This window comes from Oncorhynchus mykiss, chromosome 11, assembly GCF_057628025.1.
Source record: "Oncorhynchus mykiss isolate SJ-2025 chromosome 11, ASM5762802v1, whole genome shotgun sequence".
Lineage (NCBI taxonomy): Eukaryota > Metazoa > Chordata > Actinopteri > Salmoniformes > Salmonidae > Oncorhynchus > Oncorhynchus mykiss.
In genome coordinates, this window is record NC_143032.1 from 42,920,569 (window position 1) to 42,937,178 (window position 16,610).

Below are 16,610 nucleotides of genomic sequence, written 5' to 3' on the forward strand. Positions count from 1 at the left end.
ATTGACACACAGGTGTAATAGCCTCTCACAGTGTTTCTTAATCCTGGTCCTGGGGACCTAAAGGGGTGCATATTTTAGTTTTTGCCCTAGCACTACACAGCTGATTCATAAGATCAACATATCATCAACAGCCAGCCAGACAGACAGACAGGTGTAATAGCCTATCTGAACAGGCCTGTAATGACAGACAGGTATAATAGCCTATCTGAACAGGCCTGTAATGACAGACAGGTATAATAGCCTATCTGAACAGGCCTGTAATGACAGACAGGTATAATAGCCTATCTGAACAGGCCTGTAATGACAGACAGGTATACTAGCCTATCTGAACAGGCCTGTAATGACATACAGGTATAATAGCCTATCTGAACAGGCCTGTAATGACAGACAGGTATAATAGCCTATCTGAACAGGCCTGTAATGACAGACAGGTATACTAGCCTATCTGAACAGGCCTGTAATGACAGACAGGTATAATAGCCTATCTGAACAGGCCTGTAATGACAGACAGGTATAATAGCCTATCTGAACAGGCCTGTAATGACAGACAGGTATAATAGCCTATCTGAACAGGCCTGTAATGACAGACAGGTATAATAGCCTATCTAAACAGGCCTGTAATGACGGACGGACGGACGTAAGAGCCTATCTGAACAGGCCTGTAATGACAGACAGACAGGTGTAATAGCCTAATCTGAACAGGCCTGTAATGGCAGACGGACAGACAGACAGGTGTAATAGCCTATCTGAACAGGCCTGTAATGGCAGATAGGTGTAATAGTCTTTCTGAACAGGCCTGTAATGGCAGATAGGATGTAATAGTCTATATGAACAGGCCTGTAATTACAGACAGGTATAATAGCCTATCTAAACAGGCCTGTAATGACAGACAGACAGACAGACAGACAGACAGACAGACAGACAGACAGACAGGTGTAATAGCCTATCTGAACAGGCCTGTAATTACAGACAGGTATAATAGCCTATCTAAACAGGCCTGTAATGACAGACAGACAGACAAACATACAGGTGTAATAGCCTATCTGAACAGGCCTGTAATTACAGACAGGTATAATAGCCTATCTAAACAGGCCTGTAATGACAGACAGACAGACAGACATACAGGTGTAATTGCCTATCTGAACAGGCCTGCAATGACAGACAAACAGACAGCTGTAATAGCCTATCTGAACAGGCTTGTAATGACAGACAGACAGGTGTAATAGCCTAATCTGAACAGGCCTGTAATGGCAGACGGACAGACAGACAGGTGTAATAGCCTATCTGAACAGGCCTGTAATGACAGACAGACAGACAGGTGAAATAGCCTATCTGAACAGGCCTGTAATGCCAGACAGACAGACAGGTGAAATAGTCTTTCTGAACAGGCCTGTAATGGCAGATAGGTGTAATAGTCTATATGAACAGGCCTGTAATTACAGACAGGTATAATAGCCTATCTAAACAGGCCTGTAATTACAGACAGGTATAATAGCCTATCTAAACAGGCCTGTAATTACAGACAGGTATAATAGCCTATCTAAACAGGCCTGTAATTACAGACAGGTATAATAGCCTATCTAAACAGGCCTGTAATTACAGACAGACATAATAGCCTATCTAAACAGGCCTGTAATTACAGACAGACATAATAGCCTATCTAAACAGGCCTGTAATTACAGACAGACATAATAGCCTATCTAAACAGGCCTGTAATTACAGACAGACATAATAGCCTATCTAAACAGGCCTGTAATTACAGACAGACATAATAGCCTATCTAAACAGGCCTGTAATTACAGACAGACATAATAGCCTATCTAAACAGGCCTGTAATTACAGACAGACATAATAGCCTATCTAAACAGGCCTGTAATTACAGACAGACATAATAGCCTATCTAAACAGGCCTGTAATTACAGACAGACATAATAGCCTATCTAAACAGGCCTGTAATTACAGACAGACATAATAGCCTATCTAAACAGGCCTGTAATTACAGACAGACATAATAGCCTATCTAAACAGGCCTGTAATTACAGACAGACATAATAGCCTATCTAAACAGGCCTGTAATTACAGACAGACATAATAGCCTATCTAAACAGGCCTGTAATTACAGACAGACATAATAGCCTATCTAAACAGGCCTGTAATTACAGACAGACATAATAGCCTATCTAAACAGGCCTGTAATTACAGACAGACATAATAGCCTATCTAAACAGGCCTGTAATTACAGACAGACATAATAGCCTATCTAAACAGGCCTGTAATTACAGACAGACATAATAGCCTATCTAAACAGGCCTGTAATTACAGACAGACATAATAGCCTATCTAAACAGGCCTGTAATTACAGACAGACATAATAGCCTATCTAAACAGGCCTGTAATTACAGACAGACATAATAGCCTATCTAAACAGGCCTGTAATTACAGACAGACATAATAGCCTATCTAAACAGGCCTGTAATTACAGACAGACATAATAGCCTATCTAAACAGGCCTGTAATTACAGACAGACATAATAGCCTATCTAAACAGGCCTGTAATTACAGACAGACATAATAGCCTATCTAAACAGGCCTGTAATTACAGACAGACATAATAGCCTATCTAAACAGGCCTGTAATTACAGACAGACATAATAGCCTATCTAAACAGGCCTGTAATTACAGACAGACATAATAGCCTATCTAAACAGGCCTGTAATTACAGACAGACATAATAGCCTATCTAAACAGGCCTGTAATTACAGACAGACATAATAGCCTATCTAAACAGGCCTGTAATTACAGACAGACATAATAGCCTATCTAAACAGGCCTGTAATTACAGACAGACATAATAGCCTATCTAAACAGGCCTGTAATTACAGACAGACATAATAGCCTATCTAAACAGGCCTGTAATTACAGACAGACATAATAGCCTATCTAAACAGGCCTGTAATTACAGACAGACATAATAGCCTATCTAAACAGGCCTGTAATTACAGACAGACATAATAGCCTATCTAAACAGGCCTGTAATTACAGACAGACATAATAGCCTATCTAAACAGGCCTGTAATTACAGACAGACATAATAGCCTATCTAAACAGGCCTGTAATTACAGACAGACATAATAGCCTATCTAAACAGGCCTGTAATTACAGACAGACATAATAGCCTATCTAAACAGGCCTGTAATTACAGACAGACATAATAGCCTATCTAAACAGGCCTGTAATTACAGACAGACATAATAGCCTATCTAAACAGGCCTGTAATTACAGACAGACATAATAGCCTATCTAAACAGGCCTGTAATTACAGACAGACATAATAGCCTATCTAAACAGGCCTGTAATTACAGACAGACATAATAGCCTATCTAAACAGGCCTGTAATTACAGACAGACATAATAGCCTATCTAAACAGGCCTGTAATTACAGACAGACATAATAGCCTATCTAAACAGGCCTGTAATTACAGACAGACATAATAGCCTATCTAAACAGGCCTGTAATTACAGACAGACATAATAGCCTATCTAAACAGGCCTGTAATTACAGACAGACATAATAGCCTATCTAAACAGGCCTGTAATTACAGACAGACATAATAGCCTATCTAAACAGGCCTGTAATTACAGACAGACATAATAGCCTATCTAAACAGGCCTGTAATTACAGACAGACATAATAGCCTATCTAAACAGGCCTGTAATTACAGACAGACATAATAGCCTATCTAAACAGGCCTGTAATTACAGACAGACATAATAGCCTATCTAAACAGGCCTGTAATTACAGACAGACATAATAGCCTATCTAAACAGGCCTGTAATTACAGACAGACATAATAGCCTATCTAAACAGGCCTGTAATTACAGACAGACATAATAGCCTATCTAAACAGGCCTGTAATTACAGACAGACATAATAGCCTATCTAAACAGGCCTGTAATTACAGACAGACATAATAGCCTATCTAAACAGGCCTGTAATTACAGACAGACATAATAGCCTATCTAAACAGGCCTGTAATTACAGACAGACATAATAGCCTATCTAAACAGGCCTGTAATTACAGACAGACATAATAGCCTATCTAAACAGGCCTGTAATTACAGACAGACATAATAGCCTATCTAAACAGGCCTGTAATTACAGACAGACATAATAGCCTATCTAAACAGGCCTGTAATTACAGACAGACATAATAGCCTATCTAAACAGGCCTGTAATTACAGACAGACATAATAGCCTATCTAAACAGGCCTGTAATTACAGACAGACATAATAGCCTATCTAAACAGGCCTGTAATTACAGACAGACATAATAGCCTATCTAAACAGGCCTGTAATTACAGACAGACATAATAGCCTATCTAAACAGGCCTGTAATTACAGACAGACATAATAGCCTATCTAAACAGGCCTGTAATTACAGACAGACATAATAGCCTATCTAAACAGGCCTGTAATTACAGACAGACATAATAGCCTATCTAAACAGGCCTGTAATTACAGACAGACATAATAGCCTATCTAAACAGGCCTGTAATTACAGACAGACATAATAGCCTATCTAAACAGGCCTGTAATTACAGACAGACATAATAGCCTATCTAAACAGGCCTGTAATTACAGACAGACATAATAGCCTATCTAAACAGGCCTGTAATTACAGACAGACATAATAGCCTATCTAAACAGGCCTGTAATTACAGACAGACATAATAGCCTATCTAAACAGGCCTGTAATTACAGACAGACATAATAGCCTATCTAAACAGGCCTGTAATTACAGACAGACATAATAGCCTATCTAAACAGGCCTGTAATTACAGACAGACATAATAGCCTATCTAAACAGGCCTGTAATTACAGACAGACATAATAGCCTATCTAAACAGGCCTGTAATTACAGACAGACATAATAGCCTATCTAAACAGGCCTGTAATTACAGACAGACATAATAGCCTATCTAAACAGGCCTGTAATTACAGACAGACATAATAGCCTATCTAAACAGGCCTGTAATTACAGACAGACATAATAGCCTATCTAAACAGGCCTGTAATTACAGACAGACATAATAGCCTATCTAAACAGGCCTGTAATTACAGACAGACATAATAGCCTATCTAAACAGGCCTGTAATTACAGACAGACATAATAGCCTATCTAAACAGGCCTGTAATTACAGACAGACATAATAGCCTATCTAAACAGGCCTGTAATTACAGACAGACATAATAGCCTATCTAAACAGGCCTGTAATTACAGACAGACATAATAGCCTATCTAAACAGGCCTGTAATTACAGACAGACATAATAGCCTATCTAAACAGGCCTGTAATTACAGACAGACATAATAGCCTATCTAAACAGGCCTGTAATTACAGACAGACATAATAGCCTATCTAAACAGGCCTGTAATTACAGACAGACATAATAGCCTATCTAAACAGGCCTGTAATTACAGACAGACATAATAGCCTATCTAAACAGGCCTGTAATTACAGACAGACATAATAGCCTATCTAAACAGGCCTGTAATTACAGACAGACATAATAGCCTATCTAAACAGGCCTGTAATTACAGACAGACATAATAGCCTATCTAAACAGGCCTGTAATTACAGACAGACATAATAGCCTATGTAAACAGGCCTGTAATTACAGACAGACATAATAGCCTATCTAAACAGGCCTGTAATTACAGACAGACATAATAGCCTATCTAAACAGGCCTGTAATTACAGACAGACATAATAGCCTATCTAAACAGGCCTGTAATTACAGACAGACATAATAGCCTATCTAAACAGGCCTGTAATTACAGACAGACATAATAGCCTATCTAAACAGGCCTGTAATTACAGACAGACATAATAGCCTATCTAAACAGGCCTGTAATTACAGACAGACATAATAGCCTATCTAAACAGGCCTGTAATTACAGACAGACATAATAGCCTATCTAAACAGGCCTGTAATTACAGACAGACATAATAGCCTATCTAAACAGGCCTGTAATTACAGACAGACATAATAGCCTATCTAAACAGGCCTGTAATTACAGACAGACATAATAGCCTATCTAAACAGGCCTGTAATTACAGACAGACATAATAGCCTATCTAAACAGGCCTGTAATTACAGACAGACATAATAGCCTATCTAAACAGGCCTGTAATTACAGACAGACATAATAGCCTATCTAAACAGGCCTGTAATTACAGACAGACATAATAGCCTATCTAAACAGGCCTGTAATTACAGACAGACATAATAGCCTATCTAAACAGGCCTGTAATTACAGACAGACATAATAGCCTATCTAAACAGGCCTGTAATTACAGACAGACATAATAGCCTATCTAAACAGGCCTGTAATTACAGACAGACATAATAGCCTATCTAAACAGGCCTGTAATTACAGACAGACATAATAGCCTATCTAAACAGGCCTGTAATTACAGACAGACATAATAGCCTATCTAAACAGGCCTGTAATTACAGACAGACATAATAGCCTATCTAAACAGGCCTGTAATTACAGACAGACATAATAGCCTATCTAAACAGGCCTGTAATTACAGACAGACATAATAGCCTATCTAAACAGGCCTGTAATTACAGACAGACATAATAGCCTATCTAAACAGGCCTGTAATTACAGACAGACATAATAGCCTATCTAAACAGGCCTGTAATTACAGACAGACATAATAGCCTATCTAAACAGGCCTGTAATTACAGACAGACATAATAGCCTATCTAAACAGGCCTGTAATTACAGACAGACATAATAGCCTATCTAAACAGGCCTGTAATTACAGACAGACATAATAGCCTATCTAAACAGGCCTGTAATTACAGACAGACATAATAGCCTATCTAAACAGGCCTGTAATTACAGACAGACATAATAGCCTATCTAAACAGGCCTGTAATTACAGACAGACATAATAGCCTATCTAAACAGGCCTGTAATTACAGACAGACATAATAGCCTATCTAAACAGGCCTGTAATTACAGACAGACATAATAGCCTATCTAAACAGGCCTGTAATTACAGACAGACATAATAGCCTATCTAAACAGGCCTGTAATTACAGACAGACATAATAGCCTATCTAAACAGGCCTGTAATTACAGACAGACATAATAGCCTATCTAAACAGGCCTGTAATTACAGACAGACATAATAGCCTATCTAAACAGGCCTGTAATTACAGACAGACATAATAGCCTATCTAAACAGGCCTGTAATTACAGACAGACATAATAGCCTATCTAAACAGGCCTGTAATTACAGACAGACATAATAGCCTATCTAAACAGGCCTGTAATTACAGACAGACATAATAGCCTATCTAAACAGGCCTGTAATTACAGACAGACATAATAGCCTATCTAAACAGGCCTGTAATTACAGACAGACATAATAGCCTATCTAAACAGGCCTGTAATTACAGACAGACATAATAGCCTATCTAAACAGGCCTGGACAGACAGACAGACAGACAGACAGACAGACAGACAGACAGACAGACAGACAGACAGACAGACAGACAGACAGACAGACAGACAGACAGACAGACAGACAGACAGACAGACAGACAGACAGACAGACAGACAGACAGACAGACAGACAGACAGACAGACAGACAGACAGACAGACAGACAGACAGACAGACAGACAGACAGACAGACAGACAGACAGACAGACAGACAGACAGACAGACAGACAGACAGACAGACAGACAGACAGACAGACAGACAGACAGACAGACAGACAGACAGACAGACAGACAGACAGACAGACAGACAGACAGACAGACAGACAGACAGACAGACAGACAGACAGACAGACAGACAGACAGACAGACAGACAGACAGACAGACAGACAGACAGACAGACAGACAGACAGACAGACAGACAGACAGACAGACAGACAGACAGACAGACAGACAGACAGACAGACAGACAGACAGACAGACAGACAGACAGACAGACAGACAGACAGACAGACAGACAGACAGACAGACAGACAGACAGACAGACAGACAGACAGACAGACAGACAGACAGACAGACAGACAGACAGACAGACAGACAGACAGACAGACAGACAGACAGACAGACAGACAGACAGACAGACAGACAGACAGACAGACAGACAGACAGACAGACAGACAGACAGACAGACAGACAGACAGACAGACAGACAGACAGACAGACAGACAGACAGACAGACAGACAGACAGACAGACAGACAGACAGACAGACAGACAGACAGACAGACAGACAGACAGACAGACAGACAGACAGACAGACAGACAGACAGACAGACAGACAGACAGACAGACAGACAGACAGACAGACAGACAGACAGACAGACAGACAGACAGACAGACAGACAGACAGACAGACAGACAGACAGACAGACAGACAGACAGACAGACAGACAGACAGACAGACAGACAGACAGACAGACAGACAGACAGACAGACAGACAGACAGACAGACAGACAGACAGACAGACAGACAGACAGACAGACAGACAGACAGACAGACAGACAGACAGACAGACAGACAGACAGACAGACAGACAGACAGACAGACAGACAGACAGACAGACAGACAGACAGACAGACAGACAGACAGACAGACAGACAGACAGACAGACAGACAGACAGACAGACAGACAGACAGACAGACAGACAGACAGACAGACAGACAGACAGACAGACAGACAGACAGACAGACAGACAGACAGACAGACAGACAGACAGACAGACAGACAGACAGACAGACAGACAGACAGACAGACAGACAGACAGACAGACAGACAGACAGACAGACAGACAGACAGACAGACAGACAGACAGACAGACAGACAGACAGACAGACAGACAGACAGACAGACAGACAGACAGACAGACAGACAGACAGACAGACAGACAGACATAATAGCCTATCTGAACAGGCATGTAATGACAGACAGACAGGCTATTACACCTGTCTGGCTGTCTGTCTGAACAGGCCTGTAATGACAGACAGACAGCGTGGTGTAATAGCCTGTAATTGATACAGTGTCTAGAGCTGTGGTACAGTGTCCAGCCACCATTTACCATATCCACTCTGAAGGGGGCTGACACCTCCCATGTACCAATCCCCTCCGCACCCCTTCCTCCTCCCCTCTCCATTTTCTCTCTAACTCTCCCCCCCATCTCCTCTTCAGTGTAACTCCTTATAGGGTGTCCAGCAGAGCTGTGACCAGAGCTGTGACAGAGCAGGGGATGCATGGACTGGGCCTGGGGAGTATGTAGGCTTAGTTCTATGGTAAGGTGGGATACTAGTTCAGGAGAGGAGAACACTTCTCTGCATGGCAGCTCTCACACACACACGTTACTGTTAGCGTAATTGCGGGATAGCTGACTCAAGCCACTGTGAACAAACAGAAAGTGTGGAGGGACACGCTGAGTTTCCCCGAGGATCCGCTGACAAGGGTGTGAGTGAGCAGAGGACTGGTCAAACCGAGCCCTGGGAATGAGGTCATGGGAGAGAGAGAGAGAGAGAGAGAGAGAGGGATGGGACTGGGGAAGGGGTTGAGGTAAGTGCTTTAGAGGAAGGGCACCGGGCAGGGGAGAGAGAGAGATGGGACTGGGGAAGGGGTTGAGGTAAGGGCTTTAGAGTAAGGGCACCGGGCAGGGGAGAGAGAGAGAGAGGGATGGGACTGGGGAAGGGGTTGAGGTAAGGGCTTTAGAGGAAGGGCACCGGGCAGGGGAGAGAGAGAGAGAGGGATGGGACTGGGGAAGGGATTGAGGTAAGGGCTTTAGAGGAAGGGCACCGGGCAGGGGAGAGAGAGAGAGAGGGATGGGACTGGGGAAGGGATTGAGGTAAGGGCTTTAGAGGAAGGGCACCGGGCAGGGGAGAGAGAAAGAGAGGGATGGGACTGGGGAAGGGGTTGAGGTAAGGGCTTTAGAGTAAGGGCACCGAAACTATTTTTCTCCATAGTTTCGTGCAGTGAGGGAGGGAAAGATGGCAGGGTGTGTGTGTGTGTGGGTGTGGGTTACCTCCTCCATGGCGCTGATGAGGTTCTGGGTGGACTTGTTGATCTCCGCCCCTATGGTGGCGGCACCCCCGCTCTGGTAGGTGGAGTCTGGGCTGCCGTGGCCGTTCATCTCCACTGTGTAGCTGGCCTTGGATGGCCAACACAGCTGGTTGTGCATCAGGAAGTACACCGCAAACACGTACAGGCCCTGGCGAGCAGAGGGTAAAGATCAAAAATGTGGCACCTCCATTACAATTCAAAATGATTTGACCCTGCCAGGCACATCACGAATGGAACCTACACACAAAAGAAAAAGGAGAGCGGACTTAAATTGTTTCTCGATAGCGCGTCGTTCTCCCCATTGCACTCCGAGAAGTGCATTTATCTTGAACGGCTCCACGCAAAGCAGAGCAGCACGTCCCGTATGGGGAAAGTTTGGATCGGTCGAGAATGGTAGAAGTGGCAAGACGTTGTCCCTTGGACATGACATCAATGTCAGTCAGCAGCATCCTGATCTAGTATCTCTATCACATCCTCTGTGTCATCAGACAGGCCAGTGTGAATTACTCCAGCACGTTCCTCTGTGAAATATCACAGTCCCGGCAGACATCTCACAACACCAGGCGGGCAGGAGGGGATGACGGCAACCATAGACAGAGATGGAGTGATGCACTGCACTGCAAATACAGTATTACCACACACACACACACACACACACACACACACACACACACACACACACACACACACACACACACACACACACACACACACACACACACAGGAGAATAGGACATCACCAAGCGATCTAGTTAATCAAAACTGGGAGTTAAATTAAACCAATTGCAATCTCTCCACGTCAGCAAAGCTCATGCTTCGGTTTCACCAGCGGCCTATTGATCTTAACAGACAGGCAGTTTAGTCCGGCTCAGGGAGAGGAAAGCCACTCAACACAAAAGCTCCCTATGTAGATACAAATGTGTGGAAATCATTACATTTTCCTTGGAACCCTGACACTGAAAGGGACAAACTGTAATGGATACGAGATGCGATGGGACGAAGTGGAACAGGCTTAGTACACGACCTGTTTATTGGTGCACTGTAAATAGGGAACATGAGCTTCTATCTGGGGAAAAAGCACACATATGGGAATGGACACAGTACACCCACAACAATCACTCAGAGTGCCTTTATAGCCTGAGCGGAGCGTGTGTGTATGTGGTGTGAGGGTGGTGTGTGTGTGTACATGAGTGTGTGTGTGTGTGTCTGTGTGTGTGTGTGTGTGTGTGTGTGTGTGTGTGTGTGCGTGTGTGTGTGTGTGTGCGTGTGTGTATGTGGTGTGAGGGTGGTGTGTGTGTGTATGTGGTGTGAGGGTGGTGTGTGTGTGTGTGTGTGTGTGTGTGGTGTGAGGGTGGTGTGTGTGTGGGTGTGTGTGTGTGTGTGTGTGTGTGCGTGTGTGCGTGGAGCAGCCACTATCAGTAGTCTCTGATAGAGTGAGAGCGGCCCCATCCTGACAGTCTTCAGGGCGATTAGCACACGCCGTTTAAGGACCAGCCTGAGCCAGCGCGGCCCGAGGAACACGCTTTATTACCCACAGGCTGTTATGTAAGTGTTCCCTGTTCTGGGGACTTGACGTGTGTGTGTGTGTGTGTGTGTGTGTGTGTGTGTGACAAAGAGAGGGAGAGTGTTACTACAGGAGGTTAGGTCACGGCCCCTACACCACCATGAGAACCAGGGAGGGAGGAGAGAGGAGGGAGAACACAAGAGGTACAAAGAGGCACAGCGCTAACCAGCTAGCTAGCTAGGGGGAGAATGCTTTCAGTAGAAAATGAACAAGACAGATAGAAATAAATTGAAAGGAGAGAAGAAAACAGAGAAACAGAGAAAAAGCAACGGAGAAACAGAGAGCTGATCTAGATGGGCAACAGAAAGAGATCAAATGAATACGAAAGTAGAGAGAAATGATAATACATGGACATCATAGCGCTTAGACCACTGGGCCTATCCCTCCTATACCATGTCTCCTAGCAACGTGTGCTGGGTTGAATTCGATGAAGGAGGCTGCTACTTCTGCAACTCATCTCCAGCGACAGGGCTCGTGACAGGATCTGCGCTGCAATGAAGAGCAGTCTATTTATAGTCCGCTGTGTGGCCCAATCAGGATGTGCGGGGGTAAATGTAATTCTGTGGTGGGTGCCTGGAGTCTTTCATTGTTCAAAGAAAGAAAGGGGGGCTGTTTGTTTGTGAGCTAATAATGTACAAGCCCATTTACTGGCAGACGGGTGGACACAAATCAAATCAAATCAAAGTTTACAGCAGCACACAAACAGTGCTGCTGTGATTGGATTATTCTTCTATAAATTCGGGACAAGTTCAGCCGGATCTAATGCAGATGCTGCCCTAGACAACCCCTCAACAAGCGATATGTCAGAAGAGAGAAAGAAATAGAGAGAGAGAGAGAGAGAGAGAGAGAGAGAGAGAGAGAGAGAGAGAGAGAAGCAAAAAAGCCTTGCATACGCCAACTCTGGGTACCATCTATATTGATAGACTCCAACAGTAATGCCCCTGTCTGTCTGTCTGTCTGTCTGTGTGGAGTGCTGAGAGGAAACCAACTAAATCTATGGTTGTACTGAATAACGTGCTGGGGCACAGAGGTTGCTCTCACTCTAAAAACACTGAGACCAATACTTGGCAACTAGTAGTATATGTCTACGTTCCAAATGGCACCCTATGGGCCCTGGTCAAAAGTAGTGCACTATATAGTACCATTTTGGACACGGCCTGTGTTTTATAGACACAGACAAAGTTATGTACTTGTTATGTAATTTGTAAGTCACTGAAATTGACCTCAAGGGAAACGTCTCTGTTGGCCCTTGTCTCCATCCCAAATGGCACCCTATTCCCTGTATAGGGCACTACTACTTCCCTATACGGGACACTTCATCTTATGGGCTCTGGTCAAGTAGAGCACTATGTAGGGAATAGGTTGTCATTTGGTACACAGACCCTCTTGCATGGAGTGAAGTTTATTATGCATGTATGGTTGGATAACAAATCTTCAGATTGAGGTTTTCTGTTTTTTGGTGTCTCAAACCACCTCAGACCGTCTAAGAAATCTCTTAAAGGCTACATTTCAATTCATTTACTTTCTGAGTTGGCATAATATCTGAGCACATATCTGAGCTTGGAGATGTGGCAAATCCTTTCCTCCCTGAGTCATCATACACACACAGCAACTGCTCTGTACTGGGAGACGGTGGCCCATCCAAGTTGACAGCTGGAGCTAGGTGCTGGATATAGGGGCGGCAGGGTAGCCTAGTGGTTAGAGCGTTGGATTAGTAACCGAAAGGTTACTAGGTTACAGGTAAAAATCTGTCATTCTGCCCCTGAACAAGTAAGTTAACCCACTGTTCCTAGGCCACCATTGAAAATAAGAATTTGTTCTTAACTGACTTTCAAGTCAGTTAGCCAATGGTATCACACTAGATGGGATGTGATGTGATGGGATGTGTCGGAGGATGTCTGCCCCATGGAAGGCAAGATATCTGAGAACGTACATTACTGAAAAGCAACACAATCAGGGATAAACCTAGGATCACACCGTAAACATCGGCTATCTTGACCCTTAGGATCCAGACTTACAATTCTGCGGTGCAAAAAAAGAGAATCATGCCGGATCCAACCAGTTACCAGTTCCACTTCCATAAATTGAATACGGTGCAAAGTCTTCTCTGTAATAAGCATCCTCCGACGCATCCCATCACATCATATGCCAAGCGGCACCTTATTCCCTATGCAGTGCGATACTTGGTCCTTGGGACACAGACATTTACTGTACATCCCCCCTGATGGTTGCCTTCATGTACAGCTGTCCTTTGAGGTTGCCTAGAAGCTCCAGAGCAGCGCTAACTAACCACTAAGCAGGATGTATGAAATATAGCCAAGCACACTGGAGCCAGCTGGTTGACGGCTGCTGTGGTTCCCGAGCTGCAAGCCTAAATCATAAAGTAAATAGCATTGAGAGAGTCTATATAGTTGAAATGAATAGATAGAATCCACCTTCCGGGCGTGGGCGCATACACGCACGCGTGCATGTACACACTGAGCTGAGCCCGAGCAGACTCTAACATCTGCACTTGTTTAATGGTTTTTCAGCAATTAGCCCGAAGTGAGCAGCACCATTAAACAGCCTTTTACAGTCAGGGCAACAGCCACACTAACAACAATAACAACATGGAAAATTCTCCTCATGGAAAATGTACCGCATGAGCGAGATAATACAAAACAACCTGAAAGAGCATCCAAGCGCAAACTGTGCCACTGAATAGAGGCACATAAGCAACTGGAGTAACAAATAGCCACAGAACGCCAGAAAGTGACATAATGTGCTCAGATATTATGCCAACTCAGAAAGTAAATGAATTGAAATGTAGCCTTTAAGAGATTTCTTAGACGGTCTGAGGTGGTTTGAGACACCAAAAAACAGAAAACCTCAATCTGAAGATTTGTTATCCAACCATACATGCATAATAAACTTCACTCCATGCAACGTAGACAAATGTGACTATACTTTAAATCCTAATCATATGAATGCATTATGGTTTGCAACATTTACGGTCGTCCCTATTAATGTTCATTAGTGTTGGTGATGACGTGGTGCTAAATGGCCGTGTCACGACACAAATGTCAGCGCGCTCATCTCCACGCTCCTCGTCTCCCCACCAAAGTAATTGGTTTTTGCTCCATAAACGCAGACTCTCAAGGCAGAACAATTGTCCCTTAATCGTGTTATGGCCGAAAGAGGCAGCAACAGCTTCATAAACAGCCTGGTGCAGGCATCAATGGCAGAGAGCAGCAGCCGAAGCAGCAGTGCTCGGGAAATCTAGGTCAGATGTGTTTGTTTAGAGCTAATCGATGGTCTCTGGTGCAGCTCTCATTGGAAGCTCATTACCTGTAGAAAAGGGAACTGTCTGTTCCAGCGCAATTCTTCCTGTCTTACAGAGAACTCTCCCCGGAGACAACTGCTTATAGGCTGCTTTAGTCTTTACATCTGAGCCCAGGGCAATTGGAGGCTGTGGAGATTGTCTGATTGAAAACAAAATAACTTTTCAACCGTGTTCTGCTCTTTCTCCCTAGGGATGATAGAGCTGATTATTTTAGAATTGTGATGCAGGGGGGGGGGGGGGGGGGCAGTGGAAGGGGCTAGGGAGAGTCAAGGGAGAGAGATTCACTCATGAAAGACACTTCAGAGGCAACCAAAGGCCTTTCAGTTGGACTTTCTCTACACTTTCAGGGGATTCATCCTGTATTGGAACTTATAGCGGCAGGGGAATTTGTAAAAATACACCACATGACCAAAAGCATGTGGACACCTGCTCGTCAAACATCTCATTCCAAAATCATGGGCATTAATATGGAGTTGGTCCCCCCCTTCGCTGCTATAACAGCCTCCACTCTTCTGGGAAAGCTTTCCACTAGATGTTGGAATATTCATGCGGGGACTAGCTTCCATTCAGCAACAAGAGCATTAGTGAGTTCGGGCACTGATGTTGGGTAATTAGGCCTTGCTCGAAGTCGGCGTTCCAATTCATCCCAAAGGTGTTTCGATGAAGTTGAGGTCAGGGCGCCGTGCAGGCCAGTCAAGTTCTTCCACACTGATTTCGACAAACCAGTTCTGTATGGACCTCGCTTTGTGCACAGGGGCATTGTTATGCTGAAACAGGAAAGGGCCTTCCCCAAACTGTTGCCACAAAGTTGGAAGCACAGAATTGCCTAGAATGTCATTGTATGCTGTAGCGTTAATATTGTCCTTCACTGAAACTAAGGGGCTAGCCCAAACCATGAAAAACAATCCCAGACCATTATTCCTCCTCCACCAAACTTTACAGTTGGCACTATGCATTCGGGCAGGAAGCGTTCTCCTGGCATCAGCCAAACCCAGATTAGTCTGTCGGACTTCCAGATGGTGAAGCATGATTCATCACCCAAGAAAACGCATTTCCACTGCTTCAAAGTCCAATGGCGGCGAGCTTTACATCACTCCAGCTGACGCTTGGCCTCGGAAACCCATTTCATTAAGATTCCGTCAAACAATTATTGTGTTGAAGTTGCTTCCAGAGGCAGTTCGTAACTCGGTAGTTAGTATTGCAACCAAGGACAGATTATTTTTACCCGCTACGTACTTCAGCACTCGACGGTCCCGTTCTGTGAGCTTGTGTGGCCTACCACTTCGTGGCTGAGCCGTTGTTGCTCCCAGATGTTTCCACTTCACAATAACAGCACTTACAGTTGACCGGGGACGCTCTAGCAGGGCAGAAATTTTAGAAACTGACTCGTTGGGAAGGTGGCATCCTATGACGTACATGGCATGGGCTTATAGGAGTTGTGTTACCTCAGCTATTGTCATAATGACATCATGTCTACACTCATTAAAGCCCCGGGTTGACTTTAGTGTGCTTCTGTCGTCTTTCACGTGCATACGCTACATATCACTAGGGTCCGGTGTGACACACTTAATGGACAGATGACGTCTTGAAGAAAGTGACA

The 16,610-nt window shown here is 44.0% G+C and overlaps 1 protein-coding gene across 2 annotated transcripts in view; it reads right to left on the bottom strand.

Annotated features, from left to right (window-relative positions):
- adgrv1 (adhesion G protein-coupled receptor V1) overlaps positions 1–16,610 on the bottom strand; it is a 212,527-nt gene that overhangs the window by 17,274 nt on the left and 178,643 nt on the right. For both annotated transcript variants that reach the window (XM_036935476.2, XM_090190170.1), the window contains one exon: positions 10,087–10,272. In XM_036935476.2, the coding sequence (XP_036791371.2) occupies positions 10,087–10,272 (186 nt within the window). The remainder of the gene's footprint in view (positions 1–10,086; positions 10,273–16,610) is intronic.